Source organism: Columba livia, chromosome 21 (assembly GCF_036013475.1).
Source record: "Columba livia isolate bColLiv1 breed racing homer chromosome 21, bColLiv1.pat.W.v2, whole genome shotgun sequence".
Taxonomy (NCBI): domain Eukaryota; kingdom Metazoa; phylum Chordata; class Aves; order Columbiformes; family Columbidae; genus Columba; species Columba livia.
In genome coordinates, this window is record NC_088622.1 from 156,978 (window position 1) to 176,341 (window position 19,364).

Genomic DNA, 19,364 nt, shown 5'->3' on the forward strand with positions numbered 1-19,364 from the left:
GCCCGGGAACGCAGAGCGTTTCCTGTATTCTGAATCCTGCCCATTTACAAACCAGGTGATTATTCCAGATTCTGGGACAAAGGCTCTTTCCATCATTTGGTTTACATTTGCATGGCAATACCAGTTAGACGTGCAGATTTAATGAACAAACATGTCCAATCTTACATAGATTACAACTTTTTGCATATCCTGAGTATATTTTAAAGCCAGAAAAACATACAAAAGATTTCCTAAACAAATGAGAAGCAGAGCACACAACTAAAGCAGTTCTTCCAGTAGATACTAACAACATAGAGGCATTTGCAAAGTACCTACGTATGTCATCACCAAAATGCAGTAACTGAGAATGAACTTACTTCCCATTCAAACAAGCAATCACAAAGGCACCCATGCAGCCATTCTCTAAAGCTCAGACTGTACTCTCCAGATGTACAGAGCCAGCTCTCCAGATGCTGTGACAACTTCCGAGTCCAGTGAGGTGCCACCTTGTAACCGCAACAGCCGACGGAGCCAGGAACAGCAGAGTTCTTTGGTAAAAGAAAGGCAGCAAAGACAAAAATTGATCCCAAGTTCTTTATTCGCGTGGGGATACAGCTCCACTACTTCCTCCAGAAACCTGTCCAGCAACTCCTCTAAAATGACCTATGCTGACTTAAGTCACGTTTGCAGCAAGTTCTGATTTATAGTAAGCAGAAACGAGCACTGCTACTGGTGGTAAGCTACCAAGTCCAGTTTCCTGCTTTATGCTGATTATTAGCTGCCTAAAAAGCTCAATGGATTTGCAATAGTTTAAGAAGACAAACTGCAATGGTATCTTGGACAACCTGCAAGCTATGGGAACGCTGGGATGCTTGACAAGGTAAGAATACTCCCACCCTAAATGTAGTTCCATGTTGTCTCAGAATTTCTAGTGTCTCATTAGACTCCTAGCATCTATTTCAAAGAGTCATAGAATATCCCGAGTCAGAGGAGACCCACAAGGATCATCAAGTCCAACTCCTGACTCCGCACAGGCCAACCTAAAAGTTAAGCCATGTATCTAAGAGTGTTGTCCAAATGCTTCTTGAACACCAACAGGCTTGGGGCCCTGACCACTTCTCTAGGGAGCTTGTTCCAGCACTCGACCACCTTGTTTCAGCTCATACGTCAGAAGAACTGTGTGAGATTCTAGACAGAAGCTGTTTTGAATAGTAGTACATTGCCAGCCATAGTGGTTTAAAGGTTTCATAGGTCTAGGTTGGTAGAAAACACACAAAGAAACAACACACAAGCAAGGGTCGCTTCATTTTTATTTACTCAGCAAACATTTTCCAATGTGATTTTTTTAAATGCCATCCACGAGCCAACTAAGATTGTTAGATGTTGGATGCTTCTTCGTGATGAAGCTTTTTGCTAACAGCATCTTTTTCCAGAAATAAAGACCATTGGTTTGTTAAGGTACACCAGTTTAGGTAAGTGGAATTACTAACTTCACCCACAATTAAATTCTATTTACAACAGCGCATCCTACAGTTATTCTACAGAGGCCAAGACTCTCCATCCAAAATTGTCCTACTCCCTGTCCCACGCCTGGATTTCATTCCTTCAGTATGAGGGGTGCCTTCACCTGCTCAGCCACTTCCTTCCCCAGCAGTGTTTCAACAATGGCCAACCCAAACTCAAAGCTGGTACCAGGGCCGCGGCTGGTGAGGATGTTCCCGTCTTTCTCCACGCGGCTCTCGGAGTAGCGGTAGTGTTCTTGGGGGAACACAACAGAAAGAAGGTCAGTCTTCAGTGCAGTGCCCACAGCCGCTGCAGAGCACGGATCTGTCTACCGCTGCCTGCAGCAACGCAGGAGCGGCGGCTCCCGCCAGCAGCGTCGCGCTGCGCAGCCGGCACCTCGGCGTGGGCCCTGCCTGCCTGGGGCTGCGCGTCTCTGTCCCTCCAGAACCGACAGCTCATCGCTGCCTGCAGTCCTCAGGCAGGAAAATGGCTGCAGGGAGCTCAGGGAGCCAACACACATGGGATGGGAATGTACCCCTGATTCTACAAGCTCATCAAGAACTGCTCGCTGTGCCTGTCAGTTCCCATGAGGTTACTTTTGGAAGTCAGACTGCTTTTGTGTAGCTGTTCACAACTTGCTTTTTTTTCCAAATGTGTGCAGAGGAACTCTGCCATCTCCTGCTCTCCTTCAGACTTGCTAATGTTCACAGAATGACTTCATCACAGTGCTTCAGCACCACTTCCTTCATGTATGAGGAGGAAGTGTGGGCCCACCAGCTGCTCACAGCATCACTCACGGGAGAGCAGGAAAGGCGCTGCTGGAGTTTGTGGTTGGAAGAACCGAGGCAAAGAACCAAAAGGGTAAAACATGGCACAGCCTCAAGAGGACAAGGGAGAAAATGCTCCTAGCGTGACACCAGCAGCCTGTTTTGCCCAAGAACGTGAATGTTAATACAGCCCTGTATTTTCAGGTTAAACAGCCTTAGAAGTATAGCTTTAGCATATTCAGATGAATTCTGATTACATTCAGGAAAGCCTTAAGGAAATTCTAAGATATAAAATAAGATACAAAAACCATTTTTTATTTTGCTTTCTTTAGATCAAGCGTTCAGCTAAAAAAAAAACAACAAACATTCTGAGAAGGGTTCAGAAACTTACAAAAGTCATTACGTACCTCCGTTCATCATTTTATCCTTGGCCAAAGGATGTGTCGTGACTTTGCTTCCAAACCCTACCCCGTGTGCCAGAAGGGCAGTAGGACCTGAAAGACACAAGTTTGCACCTGTGAGGAACTTCACACGTTGGAATTGTGTGCCAAGAAGTATTTCAGACAGATCATGGGCTAACCACGCGGTTTTTTGTTTAACAGCCTTTCTCTTTTATTTTCGTACTTCCTCCTTGGCCTGAATTGAGGAAGGAATTTGTGTCAAGAATGCTTAGGTCATCTGACAGAAATCCTCATGGGAATTCCAAAAGAAACTGAAGACAGGATTTGCCTAATGTGAGTTTCATTTCTGTAGATTTGATTCATTTCAGATATAGTCCAGAAAATAACCTTCTTTGTGTTCAGTTGGAATCAGCTCTAAGAAGCATTATACTTCAATAAATGGACCATCCTGATTATAAGCAAAGGCCTTTATTGGGCAACTGCAAATTTGCAATTGTTCTGCAGATGATACAGTCAGAGAACTAGAAAAGCACCACTGCCAAGGTCAAGAATGTTTACAACTCTGTACACGCACCACCTAAGTAAAGAATGAAAGCAAAACCACCTCAGCAACGTACCAGAAAACAGAAGTGAAAACACACAAACACACTCTGCCAGATTGTCTCGTGCTTGTCACCACTCTCCTCGTTCCTAGCCGCAGGTACCTAGGCCAGCCTCTCCGTTCAGATGGGAGTACTGGAAATTGTTCGTCTTGCTTTTTTTTACTTACAAATCTTGCAAAGAAACGAACTGGATGCCTGGCTGTGCGGAATATGTAAGCAGACAACCCTGTCCTCAGAGGAATTCCATCTTTAGCTACCGCTCAGATGAGGAAGGGTGAGCCTGTAATTCTATCTTTACGGCACTCCTCCTGAAGCTAAAGGGCAGCAGAAGTCACATAAATTTATAGCAATAATGTTCTGCCAGCACTGTGTCCCCACAGAAAGAACACCAGAATAAGCAAATATTTTGTAAAAAATCCCAGCACATTACCTTGCACTTTTAATTTTAAAGACAGTACCACAACTGGTTGGAAAGAACTGGGCACCAAGCAGAACTTGTAAGAAAAGCATTCGCAATATTTCAGAGATCGCTATTAAATTTACAAAAAGATCACATGCTGATGGGTGCACGTATGGTACAAATCCCTGCTATTAAATTACAGGAATACAGATTTCTAAGACAGGAAACTGTCTGCACGGCCGGCCCTTCGAAATATCCAAATGCTTTAAAAAGCGAGATGTCCTGTCAACCCACCTGCACATATAGCAGCAATCAGGCCTTTTCTGCTTTCCTGGTCCTTCAAAATGTCTTTGACAGCAGCAGACTGTATACAGAAACCAGATCACAAGTCATTGTTTGCAGTCGACTGTTTGAAGCACAGCTGAAACATTTTCCACAGAAAATTCATACACAAGTTTTACAAAGAAAACCGACACCTCTCCCTCCTGCCTCAAGACAGATGGCAACGAAAACACTCAAGAAGGAGAAAAACTGAAATGAATAAATACTTGTCCCACATCAAAATTAACAATTAGCAATTAGTTTACTGATTCATTCAGAAAACAATTTTCAGATGCTGAACTGAATTTGCAGGATTACTAAGCAAGTGTAGACCACCCACTACTCATGAGGATGCCCACGAACCTTTACAATACCAGAACTTTACCTCTGACAAGTTTTGGGCTCCAAGGTTACCCCCAGGCAGGACCACGACATCGTAAGGCCCCTAAACAAAGAAAAGATAAAACTGCTCTGTACAACAGAGGCTGGTACGTGCATTACCCCGTTTTAAAGCCATTACAGCTGAATCAAGCGAGAAACAATGGGATCTACCTTTTCTTCCACGGAACAACACTTTAGACTAGGAGAACCAGTCGCAATTATGGAACTCCAGGAGTAGCCTACTATTGATGAAGTCTGCTACAGAACTAGCTTTTACGCCTAGTGCATTTGAGAGCTTCAGCACGCAATGGCAGCTCTTGCACTGTAAGGACAAGTGCTTTTGCCCCAGCCTTGCTGTACAGAATTGGTCAGCTTCCCATCGGAACTTTCCAGTTGTTCCAAATCACAGTGTTTTGTGGGACCGACTAACATGCGAAATAAAGCTCTAGGTTTGATACTTTGCAAAATACCTCTGCAGAATTAAGAAATCTGTCTGATCTTAGCATGCTGTGAAGCAGGACAACACCAAAGGGGAGCACTGCGGGATGTGCAGCTCTGTGAGTCACTGCAGCATAGAGCCAACATAACATGCAACATATTTCTAAAGGGAATGCGTAAGCTTTCCCGATTAATCTCTGAAACCGTGAGAAAGGCTATGCTGGCTGCTACGTCAGACCAGGGTGATGACCAACCTCTTTTCTGGCATCTTCAAGACTGGCATCAGGACAAATGAAGACGTCTCGACTACACTGCACTGGTTCTTTTCCTGTTAGGCCTGCAACAGTCACCTTGATCTGACAGAAGAATACATGGATCATTACAGCCCAAGAATTTAGGAATTTTTTTCTTACACATTGGTTCTTAAGTAGTACACAGAACAAGCGAAGCACCACTGAAAGCTGTCAAGAATGGGGCAACACGTAAGCTCCCCCAAACCATGAGTAAACCCAAACACACAAGGTGAGCAGCAATATTCATATAGAGATTAACAAATACCTCTAATAGTTCAACTTTTCAAACAGGACATTTAGAGAATACCCGATTCCACGGGTTTTAAACAAAACAATACAACACAACCCAGGAGAGCCAGACTAAGTGGATCAGATAATGAATTAAAGTATCTCTGAAGGCTCGAGCCATTTTCAAACACACTTATGGTGTGTTCCATTTTCTCCTTTGACTTTTAGATGCCTGGTCGTAATATCATAGATGTGCATGGCACAGCTCATATTCGCAAGCTTGTGCTTCTCCTGTCAGGTGAAACAGAGAGCACATTAACGAAACTACAAAGGTGGCTGGAGAAGGTAATTTTTATTTTAGCCATTTCTATACATGTGAAGTTAGTGTATTTATTTAAAATCTTATTTTCATACCTAATCAGATGGTAACACTGTGTACCACTACAGTTGCTAAAGTAACAAACAGCATGAGGAATCCCACCAGACGGAATTCTAGTTAATAACCCAATTTTAAAAGTAACTCAAGAAAAGCTATGTAATGTCACAATCCGTAACGTACTAAGCTGTTCAGACCCCCACAAAAAAAAGCATTTCCTGCTGTGATGCAAGGGAGTAGCCGTGTTTTCTGACAGGGTAAGATTTACTTGAAACATCTGCACCAGTCCACGTTAGGCTCGCGTTTTACAAGTTTACCTTTTGCACAAATGTCTGTTGTCGTGCACCCTTATTTGGAGCACAGCACAGATATTTGCTAACCAGCAAGAAGGCACAAGTAAATTTTCAGACTAAACCTTGAACTCCTAGCAATGAACTTGGGGCAAAGTTTGTCCCCTTCACCAAGCACTCACAAACAGACTTTTCGTTGCCTGCATACTCACCCCAGCTCTTCTCATAACATCGGTGGGGATTACAGTCTCCATTTCCTCAGCACCTTTTGCTAGAATCACCAATGCTCTTTTCGAGGCCATGTCTCACTGTGTTGCTCTCAGGTGAGACAATTGTGAGGGGAGGAACTAAGGAGAGTAGAAAGAGACAACGTGGTTAGAAGGCAAATTCCCTAGTGCAAACCCTTCCTAATAGTGAAGTTCAAAAGTGAGAAATTTACATTTGCTTTCACTTAAGCCACCTCAAAATAGTTCACTAGCTTTAATCAATATTCATAGTGATCTCATTTCACTAAAGAGCTTTTAACAAAGAATGTGTTCTGATATTAAGGGATAAAGACATTTGTGCAGTGGGAGGCACAGCACGTCATCACCAGAACGAGAAGCAGCTTGGCCTGATCAAGACTTTACACGATTTGAGTCTGCCAGAGAGAAGGGTTCAAGGTGGGTGAGCTGGTTGCAATTTGCACGCCCTCACACGTACCCAGCCTACCCACTCCTGCCCAGGTCAGCGTTTAGACGAAGGGCTTGCAAGAGCTTTGACCTCATGTCTGGTATTTAGTTTCCACACAGCATGCTTTCGGAAGTTTCCTGTGACTTACAATGACCCGACCAGTACCCCTACAAAAAACGAGCAATAGATTTTTGGGGTATTGCACAATTGTGTGTGGGAGAAACGTGTGTGCACATGTGTGATGGGGGAGCAGACCACAGAATTTAGAAAATGGAACAAACCAGGCTTAAGACTTTTTTTTTTTTTAGCTCCTAAATTCAAGTTGAAGGGAATGGTCAAATTTCCATGTGACTATAAAGTAACTTTAACTACATCACGTAAAATACACACTAACTCATACTGGTCTGACAGAAGCCTGTGAAATCATCTGTGGCGTGAGAAGGCATTTCATCCACTCTGTAAGACAGGGATTTTTTCCTGTGTAGGGACTTTCCATTCAGAAATTCCTGTAGCATCTGGGGACTCTTCTTAAAATGAGATCCACATTTAGTTGCCTACACGAAGGAAAACCATCCCCTTATCCTGCTTCATCTATTTTCAGGTTTGCTCCCTACTTTTAGCCTCATTTAGCAAGATGCTATTCCAGAATACAGTAATATGCAGTAGAACATCCTGCAGCATGCAGAACCAGCCAAAGCAGACTAATCCTGTGTGTTAAATCCTGCTTTTAGGGCAGCTTTATGTACTGTCAAATGCAAGGCCAACCGATCAAGTATGCTCAGATTGTATGTGGTGTGTACGGAAGTAGCCGTCACGCTGTAAATACCACGGGGGCAAGGCTGTTTTCTGAGAAGGCAGAGCCAAGTCACACAGAGGCAACAGCCACTTCATCCAACAAGCTATCTGTGCAGGGCAGATGCAAATCTGTTTGCATCGCAGTGCCAGCGTACACACAGGCTGCCTTGGACCACTGTGATAAACGCACTTCCCTACGTGGTACGTGCGTGTTTCTCGAGAGGGCGACTTGTGGCAGGATCAGAACGCTAAGGTTTCTGACTTTAAAAACCCCGACCAAGCAGCGAACTACCAGCGGCAATGGAAGTTTTACGGGTCACCAGTTCGGCCAGGCTGGAGGAAAGGCCACATTCATCCGTTTATTTTAAGACACAGCGCCATTCCACACAGCCAGGATTTCAGCAGACCACGAAGAACGGCACGGGGCGAGGCGGCCGGGCCTGCAGCCGCCCGGAGCGCCGAGGGGGGCGGATCGGTCCCCGGAGGACCGGCGAGCGGCCTGAGCGGCCTTCCCGCCCGCCCGCGGCCGAGCCCCTGCGGCGGCTGCCGAAGCCGCGCAGCCCCGCCCGGCCGCCCCGCCAAACTCACGCCCTCCGCAAGCGCCGGCTCAGCCCCGGCCACCACCCTCCCCCCCGGGCAGTTCCTCCGGCCGGAGCCGGGTACGACGCAGCGCGGGCGACACGAGCGGCGGCGGCGGCAGCGACTCACCTCGGCCGAGGCGCGGGTGGCTCTGGGTGGCCCCGCCTATCCCGCCGCGCTGCAGCCACAGCGCCCGCCCCCCCAGCACCCCGGCCTGCGGCCCGGCCGCGCTCGCCCGTCCCCCGGCCGGAGGCCTCACGGGCTCCCGCCGTAACCCAGCGGCCACGCGCCTGTACAGAAGCAACGGCGATTGGCCGCGAGGAGCCGCAGGGGGCGGGGCTTCCCGGCCGGACTCTTCGGCAGCGCATCTCCGCTTCCCGCCCGCCCGCCCGGGGCCCGGCCGTGGCTGCAGCGCTCGTTCGCCCCGCGCTGCGGGATCCGCCGCGTCCCAGGGCGGTCTCAGCCGCAGGATCTCCGCGCACGACGGAGGCGCTCGCAGACATGTCGGCGCGGCCTGAGCCTCGCTGCCTCCGCGGGCCGCACCTCTCCCGCCACTCGGACTCTCCCCTCACCTTCGGGGGCGCGACCGGGGAACGGCCCCGCTTGCCGCACGGGCCAAGCCGCGGTGCCCTGCGGGGATTCCGCGCGGGACTCACCGGGGAGCCCCGGGGGCAGCGGCGGCCGCTGCCGGGCAACGCTGACAGGGCTGCAGGCGCTGCCCGGCAGACCTGGGGGTCGCGCCGGGGGGGCCGGAAAGTCCCGCGGGGCCGGAGTTTCCCCACCGCCCCCGGCTGACGCACCAGCTCCTCCGGGGGCGGCCCCTAAGGGTCGGCGCCTGCCGCCCCGCGCGCACTCCGGCACCGAGCCCATGGGAGCAGCGGCAGCGCGGGCGGCGCGGGCGCTTCTGCCGGCGGCTCTGCTGGCGCTGGCGCTGAGCCCGGGGCCCGCGGCCGCCCCGCCGTGCGGCGCCGACTGCCCCGCGGGTGAGCGCCGCGCCGGGCCGGGCCGGGGGACAGCGGGCGCGGCCCCGCGGCAGCGCGGCCCCGCGGCAGCCACCCGTGTCTCGGCCCGCAGGTACCTTCGTGCTGGGCGCGGGCTGCGGGCGCTGCCGGCGCTGCCCGCCCGACACCTTCTCCAGCGCGGCCGGACTCCGCGGCTGCACGCTCTGCCGCAAGTGCGAAGGTACAGGCGGCGACTTCTCGGCCCCTTGTTCCCCCGCCCGGGGTGACACACCGAGCGTGAGTCTGTCACGGCGCCGCGAGTGGAAGCGGCGCTGGCAGAACAATGCGGCGCGGCTGCGGGGCTTCTGGCTGAAGCCACCAGCCCGACTTGTGTACGAGCAAAGGTCCCGAGCCTTTGCTGCGCTGCGTCCGGCGTGCTGAGCACGCACCTGAACTGCGACTCGTTTCCACTTTCTAGGAAGATTCAGGTATTTGAAAGAGTGTTCCTCAACAAGCGACGCTGAGTGCACGTGCAAGGAGGGGTATCGCTGCAGCGGCGACAGCTGCTCCCGCTGCGACCGGAGCTGCGGCGTGGGCCAGGAGAACACCAAGAGCGGTAAGGTTGCCTTTCCACACCCGTTTAAACCTCTTGTGCTCACCATACCAAATGCACCCCTGCATCTTGCACAGCGAGAAAACTGCTGGAGTAAGGACACGGCAAGATAAAGGCCGCCGCTGCTGCTAAACGGTTTGAATTGTGTGTGGAGCGAGCCAAACTCAGAGCCCTACTGCAGCTCAATCGTGCACCAGTTAGGTTGCTCTGCATGACAGCTCTTTTGTCACTAGCCTCTGAAAAACCGAGCTGGGAACTCTGGAGTTAGAGACGATGTGTGGCACCTCGTGCCACATTAACTCACTTCTGTAGCTGAGAACTGTAGGGGGACATAGCTCACAGGGAAAGACTTGCCTTGCATACTCAGAGCATCTTATGAAATAGTAACGCTATGAATGTGCATCACATCACTGTACAAGCAGGCAAGAATAATCTTTCAAATGTTGCTTTAAATGCTCATCTTGTACAAATTTACCTGCCCTTGTCTGTCGAAGGTTGCCAGACTTGCCGCTATGGAACTTTTAATGATCAGCCTAATGGCTCCTGTAAAAACTGGACAAAGTAAGTAATCTAAAAATAAATGCTGCAGTTATTGCACTTGGCTGGATTTTTTTCCCATGGTTTTTGTTCTGTTCTGTTTTTCTGTGTTGCTTTAAAATGGCTTTCAGGTGCTCTGCAAACCAGGTCCTGGAGTCTGGAACCACAGCAAAAGATGTCATTTGCAAACACACTTCAGATAATCCCCCTTTACTTACTAGTCCACCTACCACCTCTCCTGCAATTCCACTTCCTATCACTGTGCCAGGTAAGTGGTTGTGTAGTATTGCTTATAGTGTGAAAGAATTATGACCTACTTGGAAACATACTATAGCTCATTCACTTACCGTTTATTTAAAGCAAGAGTCCGTCCTTCTATCCATTTCCAGTGTTGCAGACTTACCCAGAAGCAGAGCTTGAGACTAAGTTGTCAGCTAATTTGGGGGCAGTAGACTTTGCTCTGTAACACTGCTTAGAGAACGCTGTTTGTTTCCTAGGGGAGGACCTCCAGACGGACGCTGTCAGCATTTCTCTCACTGTAGCTGGGGTGCTGTGCATAGTGTTTCTGCTGCCGTCGTGCATATGCCTCATTATCTGGCAGAAAAAGAAACTACGTGATGTCTTCAAGAAAAGTAAGATAGCTAGACTCTTCACCTTATCTTTTTGAAACTAGCCAGAAATCAGGAATCCCTTGTTTTTTAAGTATCTTTCAAAGATAGTTGCAGACAGCTTCTTTTTTTTTGCCTCGTATGTCAGAAAACAAACAAACCCAGCAAAAACACCAAAAAACAACTGAACGACTGAAAGGGAAAGAGCTTTGGAATTTCTGTTGCAGGACGCAAGGAGGTGGAATTGCATCCAGCACAGTTGGCATCTCTGTTCCTTTGGGGTTTTCTCTCTCTCTCATCCTCTCCCCTTTCCCAGAGACAAGGGCTTGATCTCCCAGTGCAACTCTGAATACAGCAGACAGTTGCTCCAAAAATCTAACAGCTCCACGTTGGTCTTCCTTCCCGTGACACAGAAAGCACGAGCAGCCGCTGCTGCATTAGGGAAAACAAAGTATGATGAATCAGTTTTATCAGATGTACATGCTGTAGGGGAAAAAATTCAGAATACTGAATTATTTGAAGAATTTTTCCTGCCAACTTCCTGCACTTGTGACTGAGGAAGGGTGAAATAAGATGGCTGAATAAATGCAACAAAAAGTGAACATTTGATCTTTTTCTTCAGTGCACGCCACACCTGAGCAGTCAGTTCAGGAGGAGGATGCCTGCAGCTGCCGCTTTCCTGAGGAAGAACAAGGTGAATATCAGGACCACGGCAAATCCACAGAATTCAGAGATCTTTTGGAGAACTAGCAATGGGACTGTCCAGATCAACCATATGTGAATTCTCTGGGAACACAGGACAAGAATTTGTTTACATACATTGAAATTCATAGATTTTGACACCCTTTCTGAGTGCTAAACAGCCCAGCCACTGAGGAAAAAAGTGTATATTTTAAATCTCTTTTAAAAATAAAAATAAATTAATAAAATACCTAGTTTGCTGACTTTCTTCTTCTAGGACTAAGAATCATATTGCTAAGACGTACTTGATCTACATATAGAAAGTAGTACTGCACTTAAAAGCAGTAATAGAAGGGCAGGATGGATTTCTGGTCCCCCTTGTAAATGGCACCTAAGCTGTATTTCCATGCAGTCTGAAAACATTTGACACTAAAGAGAGGAGCTGTAGCACGTAGCAGAGGTACCTGTGACACTGGTGGCCTCTGTTACCATTACCAGCCACCCTCTTCAGTCTGGAGCTGCAGTTCCTCCCAGAGTTCGGATCAGACCCAACAGTTTGGGGTTTCATGAGCGAATACAGATAAACCTTATTCCAGATCCCATCAGCCCTAGAAACAAGTACCTGTCCTGACCACTGCACCTTCCGATTCGTAGGAGAGAGGAAGCCATACGAGTCTAGAGCTGCAAAGTGCTTCACAAGAGCTTGCATCTGCTGCTGTGTCGCGCTGACTGGCTCAAGAGAGGCAGTGGAAACACTGAGAAAAGCTGTGGTTGACCTTCAAAATAGATGTGACTGTGCAGCTGGACTGCACCACCTTCAGCCCTGCATCACTCAGCTTTGATCTTTTAGGTGATGTAAACATTATGTACGTTGCAGATGAGGTATGTGTAAATATGATACATTTCTGGCACTATTTTTGTAACTGAGGTTGGAAAGATTTTAACATCAGACACTGTATCTGTCTCTTTGATCAATTACTGTTACTTTGGTCTCAAAGAGAAAAAAGGACACGCTTGAGTCACGGCACTTGCAACATCATTTTTAACCTTTTACAAAAGCAAAGATTTAATTTTATTTCTTCCATAAATGTTATTCAAAAAAATAAAGTGAAAACTCACCAGTATGTCCTGTAAAGGGTGATTTTCCCCTCTACGTGATTCCAACTTAGAGAACGCTATTCATGTGTTTGAAGAACGACGGCCCATCTTTCTATTCAGCAGAAGATTGCAACAGCAGATTATTTTCACCAAACCACACTTACACATTTTTATAAACTTGTATACCAGTAAATATAAAACAGTATGTGAGAAAATAAATGTCATACAGAAGACTGAACTATGAAGGTAAGTATATTTAAATGAGTGTATTTATCCATGGCCCCTGTCTAGCAGTACTTTCAACCATGAGACAAAGTCATTATTACGCCAAGTTCAAAAACTCAAGAGACATGAACAGGACACACGAAAGCCACCAATTATTTATAAACCAAAGAGCGACCTTTGCACCAGGGCACAGTGTCCTAGAACACGGGAGAACAGCTCTGCTCGTGATTAGTTTCTAATCCACGTGTAAGGTGTGAAAATTAAAGTACGCATCCTCTAAAAACTCAAAACATCTGGTGTTTTCTCCTTGGAAAAAAGATATTCCAGTTGGAATTTTACATCTAGTTAGTGAATTCTGCATATATTTTGAAATGCTCTGAAGACAGTGCAAAACTGCACTGTCTATCTCTTTAATTACTGGTAATCAAGGCAGAAGGAAGGAGGAAAGCCTGACTGTCTGTGATTCAGAGCCAGGGCTGTGGAAAAGCAGTATTTTTTAGCAATGACAAATAATTGATAGATCATGTGCATGTTGGTTTCACAGGGAGATTCACTGAACATACAGACTCTTTAATACCTGAAGAAACTTACCAGTTCATGTAGAAATTACGCAGTTCAGTCCTCCTAGCTCTTTAAGCTCTAAGTGTTGTCTGCTTTCTGTGAACATCTCTTTTCTCAACGATATTTTACATTTATTATGCAGCAAGTGGAAAGGAACGGGGAGCACCATGGCGACTCCCAAGCAGCCCCGGCGGCTGCGGATGAGGTCACGGGAGCTTCTTGCCCTGGCCATTTGTTTCTCTTGGAAGTCAAAAAGCGTCCTCCTGGCCGGCGCGGAGGCCCAGGAGCATCGGGCAGAGCTCTGAGGGCATGGAAAATGAGACAAATCCTCCCCAACAGTCAGCTGAAGCAGAGGAGCCTGCTGCCTTTTCATTGCTCCCACAACCAGCCCTGTTTCCTGGCAGTTACTGGCACCGGCAATTAAAACTCTATTTGTCACGTGTCTTGGCTTCATAATTTCATGAGTTGTGTGGCTAAGGAAAGCAAGAGGTTGATAGCAAAAGGTTTTCTCTCTCTCACCTCCCTCTCTTGGACAGGCATGCTTCTGCATTTCTGTGCCTGATACTTCTGGATGACAGAGACTCTGAAAATGCAACAGCTCCTCTCAAACGTACAAACTTCATGGTGTTTTTTAAAAGAATATGATTTCTTATTTTCAGTCTTTCTACCAGATCCTTCATAGGAAGCACGCTCTTCTCTGACAGTCATTCTAACACCAATGATGCAAAAACCTCCATGGGAGACACTCTGAAGAGACTTGACACAGAGGGAATAGCACTAAACAGGCAACTTGTATCACTCTGCCTGCATTTCAAACAGGTGATAAAAAGTCAAGGTACGTTTCAGTACTAAAATCACACGAAGTTCTAGCCCAGCGCCGTCCCCTCAGCTCGTCTCTCGGCTACGAAGGCGCCTCCCTGACACGCGGCTCCCGCGCCCGTCCAAGGAGGATCCGCGAGCTGCGCACCCGGGACAGAGCTGAGCATCCTGCTGCCCCTGGACCGACCGGGAGGAGGCTGCTGGGAAGCAGCACCGCCCCCACCGCGAGCAAAGCCTTCCAATACCACCTACAAAGAAAATGGAAAATCCCTCTAACCTCAATTTGGCAAGAATTAGTTATGATATCATCTACTATGTTGCCTTTCACCTTCTAGATCCTGGATCCCCGCCAGTTAAAACAGCAGACTATTAGACTATTCCTGTGGTACTCTAAGGCAAACTGGGTTACATTTTAAAGAAAAACACACCAGCTGAACACCCACTGAAATCAGGGAAAAATCTCTCCTGTTTGTCTAACCTGTTTGCATTAGGACAATAAATCAGGTTTTATTTGATTTAGCAAGTACAAAACCTCATACAAAGACACCTACTTCAATTTAAGGATGACTTATCCTAGTGTATCTGAAACCTGTTAAATCTACTCAGTTTACGTAATCCATGGAAACCATCTCTTAAAAAGCGAAGGGAGGATTCTGCATGGCTGACTGCCAAGAAACACTCATTCATTTACAAAACAACCTTGAAAGAACCACTTGAAACCTCAAGTTGCCCAGTGAGACCTAATGCCAACTTTCCCCGTTAAGTACGCGCATTTGTCCTGAGATGTGAATCACCCCGCCTACAGAGATTCCATTTAATTAACAAAAAAACCTCCAAATGGTGAAGGATTAAAGGGATTATGCACTTGGAAAGCAAAGTAAAGAATTAAAGTCTGCTTTGGTGAGCCATTCCTCTACTGCCTACACTACATAGGACAACTAAAAATGGCAGTGATTATTAGGATACCTCTTTAATCAGTCAGTGACCGAAGACTCAAGCGTGGCAAAAGCTTCTGGAGATGCAGAGCATGCACAAAATTCGATTCTTTCTCTCCCAGTTAATTCCCAAAAGCATTTCAGCAAACGCTGCTCCCCCTTCCATCCCCTAAAGCACACGGGCACCTCCACGCCACGCTCGGGGTCCCCAGCCTGCGCCTGTGCTCCGGCACACAGACACAAACGGATGCAACTAAATCCTGTGCGGGGATAGTACAGCGACGGACGGCAGGAGAAACGGTGATCTAGCAGTTTTATATGAATCCTCTGCAATGCCACGATATATATAAACCTATAGTTTCTATTATCTTGTCCTCACAGCACAGGCCTATTCCTTGACCTTATTTAATCATTCTTCAGAAGCACCGAAGAGAGCTCTTCAGCTGACAAACGTATACGTATGCAAGAAGGGATGAGAAATAAAGAGAAAAACGGGGAAAGGCAAACACCCCAAACCAACACCACACGGTCACGTTTCCCCCTTATCTAAATCGATACCAGTCCTGCTGGTTGGAGCAGCCCCAAGCCCAGCGCCCGCACCCTGCACGCTCCGACCGTTTTCGGAAGGTTTCCCAGCGGCAGCTCTGGGGCAGTAATTCCATTGTCAGGTCCCTTAGACCCACTGGGGGACAAAATCAACATGAGCAGGGAGAGCAGGTTTCTTTTCTCTGAAACACAGTCTGACAAAACGAGGCACCTGTTACTAGCGGAGGCACCGCGGCTAACTGATAAAAAATACAGGTGCCCAAAGGTTGATCGAGCCCTGCTCGGAAAACCAAACAGGAAAACGTGTCCAGCTCTCCCAGTTCTTTCTCAGCAGCTCTCCTCCTTCTCTCCCTGCGCAGCATGGGAAGGGTTGGCATGCTGCGTCTCGGACCAGAGCTGATGTGGACTACTCTGGATTACTGCAAGGTCTCTAAAAATCCAGTACTTTGCCTTGAAAATGCCCCCCAACAGCCCTCTCCGCAACAAAGAAGCCCGAGTTAGGAACTCTCACTGGTTCCAGGCGCAGCAGTGCTGCAGCAGCTCACACACACCTCACGGAAACTGAGCCCCGCTTGTCCTGCAGCTGGGACTGATGGACTGAGAGTGTAAGTATGGACCGTCACTAACCGCCCCCGCCCTCCGGCAAGGCTGCTCTGTACACCGTTCTGTGCAGCACGCTGGCCACAAAAGGTGAGATCAAGAAGGTTTTTATTCTGCTTTTCCCCAGATCATAATTTATTAGGGCTGAACAGATATGCGGGATATCTTGGTTGAGCAGGAAACGTTAAAGTTCCATTCTCGCTGCAGAAGCATCCCTCTCTCTCCCCTTAGCACCTGCTCTCATAATTTCAGTTTAAAAAATAAACTGTAATTGCATAGTTAGTTCCATTACACTTTTTGTGGAAGAAACCTTATTTCAAGATCTGGTCTCCGCTCCTCTGTTCGTGGCTGCGTTATCCAGAACCCAGTTCCCATAAGATACTGAAGCGCTGTATTTCCAAACTCCAGTCAAGCCAGACTGACTTTCTTTCATGTCAAACGGTGCGAAGCTTCAGTCTGCTGATGATGCAGTGCTGAGAGGACAGGGGAACTAAGGACCAGCTTGTCAAGCTTCACTTGGAGAATATACCCACCCTACAGTGTGCCAGCCCAGCAGGGCCAAAAATCAAGAGGGTTCCAAGCCCACCAAAGCTGGTGGAAACTACTACAAAGGGGCAATGTTTTGGCAGCTGTGATCCTGTAACAGAGAGCTGTTAGAGCACTTGTCAGTTGTACAGAAAAATAAAACACCTTCAGAAAGGACTACGGACCCGCCGCGTTCGCTCACACAGAGGTACGCGCTCTCCCACGCACCCCCAGCCCAACACAGAACAAGGAATCCTCCTGCAGAGCTTCTGCGGCATCTTACCTAACTTTGAGAGAAATTCGGAAGACAAAAATGCTACCGTGCACACTAAAAATACACCACACGTTGTCATTTGGTTATATAGAACATATACCACACGTACGTTACAGTTTGTGCGCAGTGGGCAGAAGCAGCATCTTCAAAAGAGGGACTCGGCAGCAAGTGCCCAAGTCACGGTCAGTTTTTCCCTTTGACCCACTGAGTCTCCCAAAAGGCTATTCTCAGTACACTCTGAAATGCAGAGTGTATATAAGGCAATGCAAGCTAGCAGCAGGAGAACAACTTATTTCATATATAATCCCAAAAGGCAGCTATTTCAGTGTGTAAAACAGACCTAATAACCACGTTATGAAGCTGAATGATTCGCTAAAATGAGAAATTCCAGGTTAAAGCTAACTTCTGAGGTGTTAGGACAGGTATCTGCTAAACCGACAGTGACAGCAGAGCAAAACCCCCAGAACTCCTACACGAGAAGCTGGACCCTATCGGAGAAGTCAACACTGCAAATATCTTTTTTCTTACACCAGCCAACATATATTAATATAACTAATTGAAACAAGATATGAGTCAAATTCTAGTAAAATCCAAGGAAAAGCTGGACACTTCTATAATAAAAGGCTCATCTGCACTTAGTGTCAATACAAAAACGTTCTACTGCAAAGCTCTCTCCATGCAACCTGAATTAAAGCAAAAAATTACCCTAAAAGGTATATCCTGGTAAAAAGTCCCTCATACAAATGCGACTGCTAACCCACACATTTTCTGAAATTCCTGCTTTCGCCAATTGTCACGATACTTGACTAAGATAACAACTCATGCTCGCTCATCATAAAGCACTTTAAAACAGGGGAAAGAGTTTTTGCATTATAGATTAGATTTCATCCTTACTATTTTACTCAGGTGGATAATTTTGGGGGTGTCTTTGATTAGTTTTTCTTGTGTTGTTGCTTCTTTTTCAAGTTTTCTTGACTTCATCAGCAACTTATTCTTCACCTTCCAACAGTCCCAGCTCACCGGGGAGGTCCCGTACGATTGGAAATTGGCCAATGTTACCCCAGTCCACAAAAAGGGCGGCAAAGCTGACCCTGGCAGCTCCAGGCCCATCAGCCTGAGCTCAGTGCCTGGCAGGGTTGTGGAGCAGATCATCCTGAATGGAATCACACAGCACCTTCAGGATGGACAAGGGATCAGACCCAGCCAGCATGGGTTTAGGAGGGGCAGGTCCTGTCTGACCAACCTGATCTCCTTTGATGCTCAGGTGACCCACCTGGTGGATGAGGGGAAAGCCGTGGATGTGGTCTATCTGGACTTCAGCAAGGCCTTTGACACTGTCTCCCATAATATACTCCTGCAAAAGCTGGTAGCCCATGGCTTGGACAAGTGGGTTGAGAACTGGCTGGAGGGCCGGGCCCAGAGAGTGCTGGTGAATGGGGCTGCATCCAGCTGGCGGCCAGTCACCAGTGGTGTCCCCAGGGGACAGTGTTGGGGCCAGTCCTGTTTAACATCTTGATTGATGATTTAGATGAGGGGATTGAGACCATCATCAGCAAATTTGCTGCTGACACCAAGTTGGGAGGGAGAGTCGACCTGCTGGAAGGCAGGAGGGCTCTGCAGAGGGATCTGGATAGACTGGAAAAATGGGCCCATTCCAATGGGATGAATCTCAACAAGGCCAAGTGCCGGGTCCTGCACTTTGGCCACAGCAACCCCCTGCAGCGCTCCAGGCTGGGCACAGAGTGGCTGGAGAGCAGTCGGGCAGAAAGGGACCTGGAGGTACTAATTGACAGGAAGCTCAACATGAGCCAACAGTGTGCCCAAGTGGCCAAGAAGGCCAACGGTATCCCGTCCTGTATCCAAACCAGCGTGGTCAGCAGGACAAGGGCAGTGATCCTTCCCCTGTACTCTGCACTGGGGAGGCCACACCTGGAGTGTTGTGTTCAGTTCTGGGCCCCTCAGCTCAGGAAAGAGATTGAAGTGCTGGAGCGGGTCCAGAGAAGAGCAACAAGACTGGGGAAGGGACTTGAGCACAAGCCCTATGGGGAGAGGCTGAGGGAGCTGGGCTTGTTTAGTCTGGAGAAGAGGAGGCTTAGAGCTGAGCTCAGCACTCTGTAGAACTACCTGAAGGGCAGTTCTAGCCAGGTGGGGATTGGGCTCTTCTCCCAGGCAGTCAGCAATAGGACAAGGGGCCATGGGCTTCAGCTCTGCCAGGGGGAATTTAGGCTGGATGTTAGAAAGCAATTCTTTGCAGAGAGAGTGGTCAGGCATTGGAATGGCTGCCCAGGGAGGTGCTGGACTCACCGGCCCTGGAGGTGTTTAAACTGAGATTGGACATGGCACTTAGTGCCATCATCTAGTCAATGGGCTGGAGTT

At 48.0% G+C, this 19,364-nt stretch overlaps 2 protein-coding genes across 3 annotated transcripts; one reads left to right on the forward strand and one right to left on the reverse strand.

The window, feature by feature from the left end:
• Positions 1-1,272: 1,272 nt before the first annotated feature.
• Positions 1,273-8,306, reverse strand: PARK7 (Parkinsonism associated deglycase). Its single transcript, XM_065037825.1, has 7 exons — positions 8,155-8,306; positions 6,192-6,326; positions 5,047-5,148; positions 4,359-4,418; positions 3,947-4,016; positions 2,657-2,743; positions 1,273-1,737 (listed from the first exon to the last, which is right to left on the reverse strand). The coding sequence occupies exons 2-7, from the start codon at positions 6,279-6,281 to the stop codon at positions 1,577-1,579; spliced, it is 570 nt and encodes a 189-aa protein (XP_064893897.1). The 5' UTR covers positions 6,282-6,326; positions 8,155-8,306; the 3' UTR covers positions 1,273-1,576.
• A 487-nt stretch (positions 8,307-8,793) lies between these two features.
• TNFRSF9 (TNF receptor superfamily member 9) lies at positions 8,794-11,653 on the forward strand. 2 transcript variants are annotated; one of them, XM_065037821.1, is made up of 7 exons: positions 8,794-9,008; positions 9,100-9,207; positions 9,445-9,582; positions 10,074-10,140; positions 10,248-10,384; positions 10,614-10,748; positions 11,347-11,653. In XM_065037821.1, exons 1-7 carry the CDS (start codon positions 8,894-8,896, stop codon positions 11,472-11,474), a joined length of 828 nt encoding a protein of 275 aa, XP_064893893.1. In that variant the 5' UTR covers positions 8,794-8,893; the 3' UTR covers positions 11,475-11,653. The 2 variants fall into 2 exon arrangements, with proteins under 2 accessions (XP_064893893.1, XP_064893894.1); XM_065037822.1 differs by lacking the exon at positions 11,347-11,653 and adding an exon at positions 10,952-11,340.
• Positions 11,654-19,364: the final 7,711 nt, after the last annotated feature.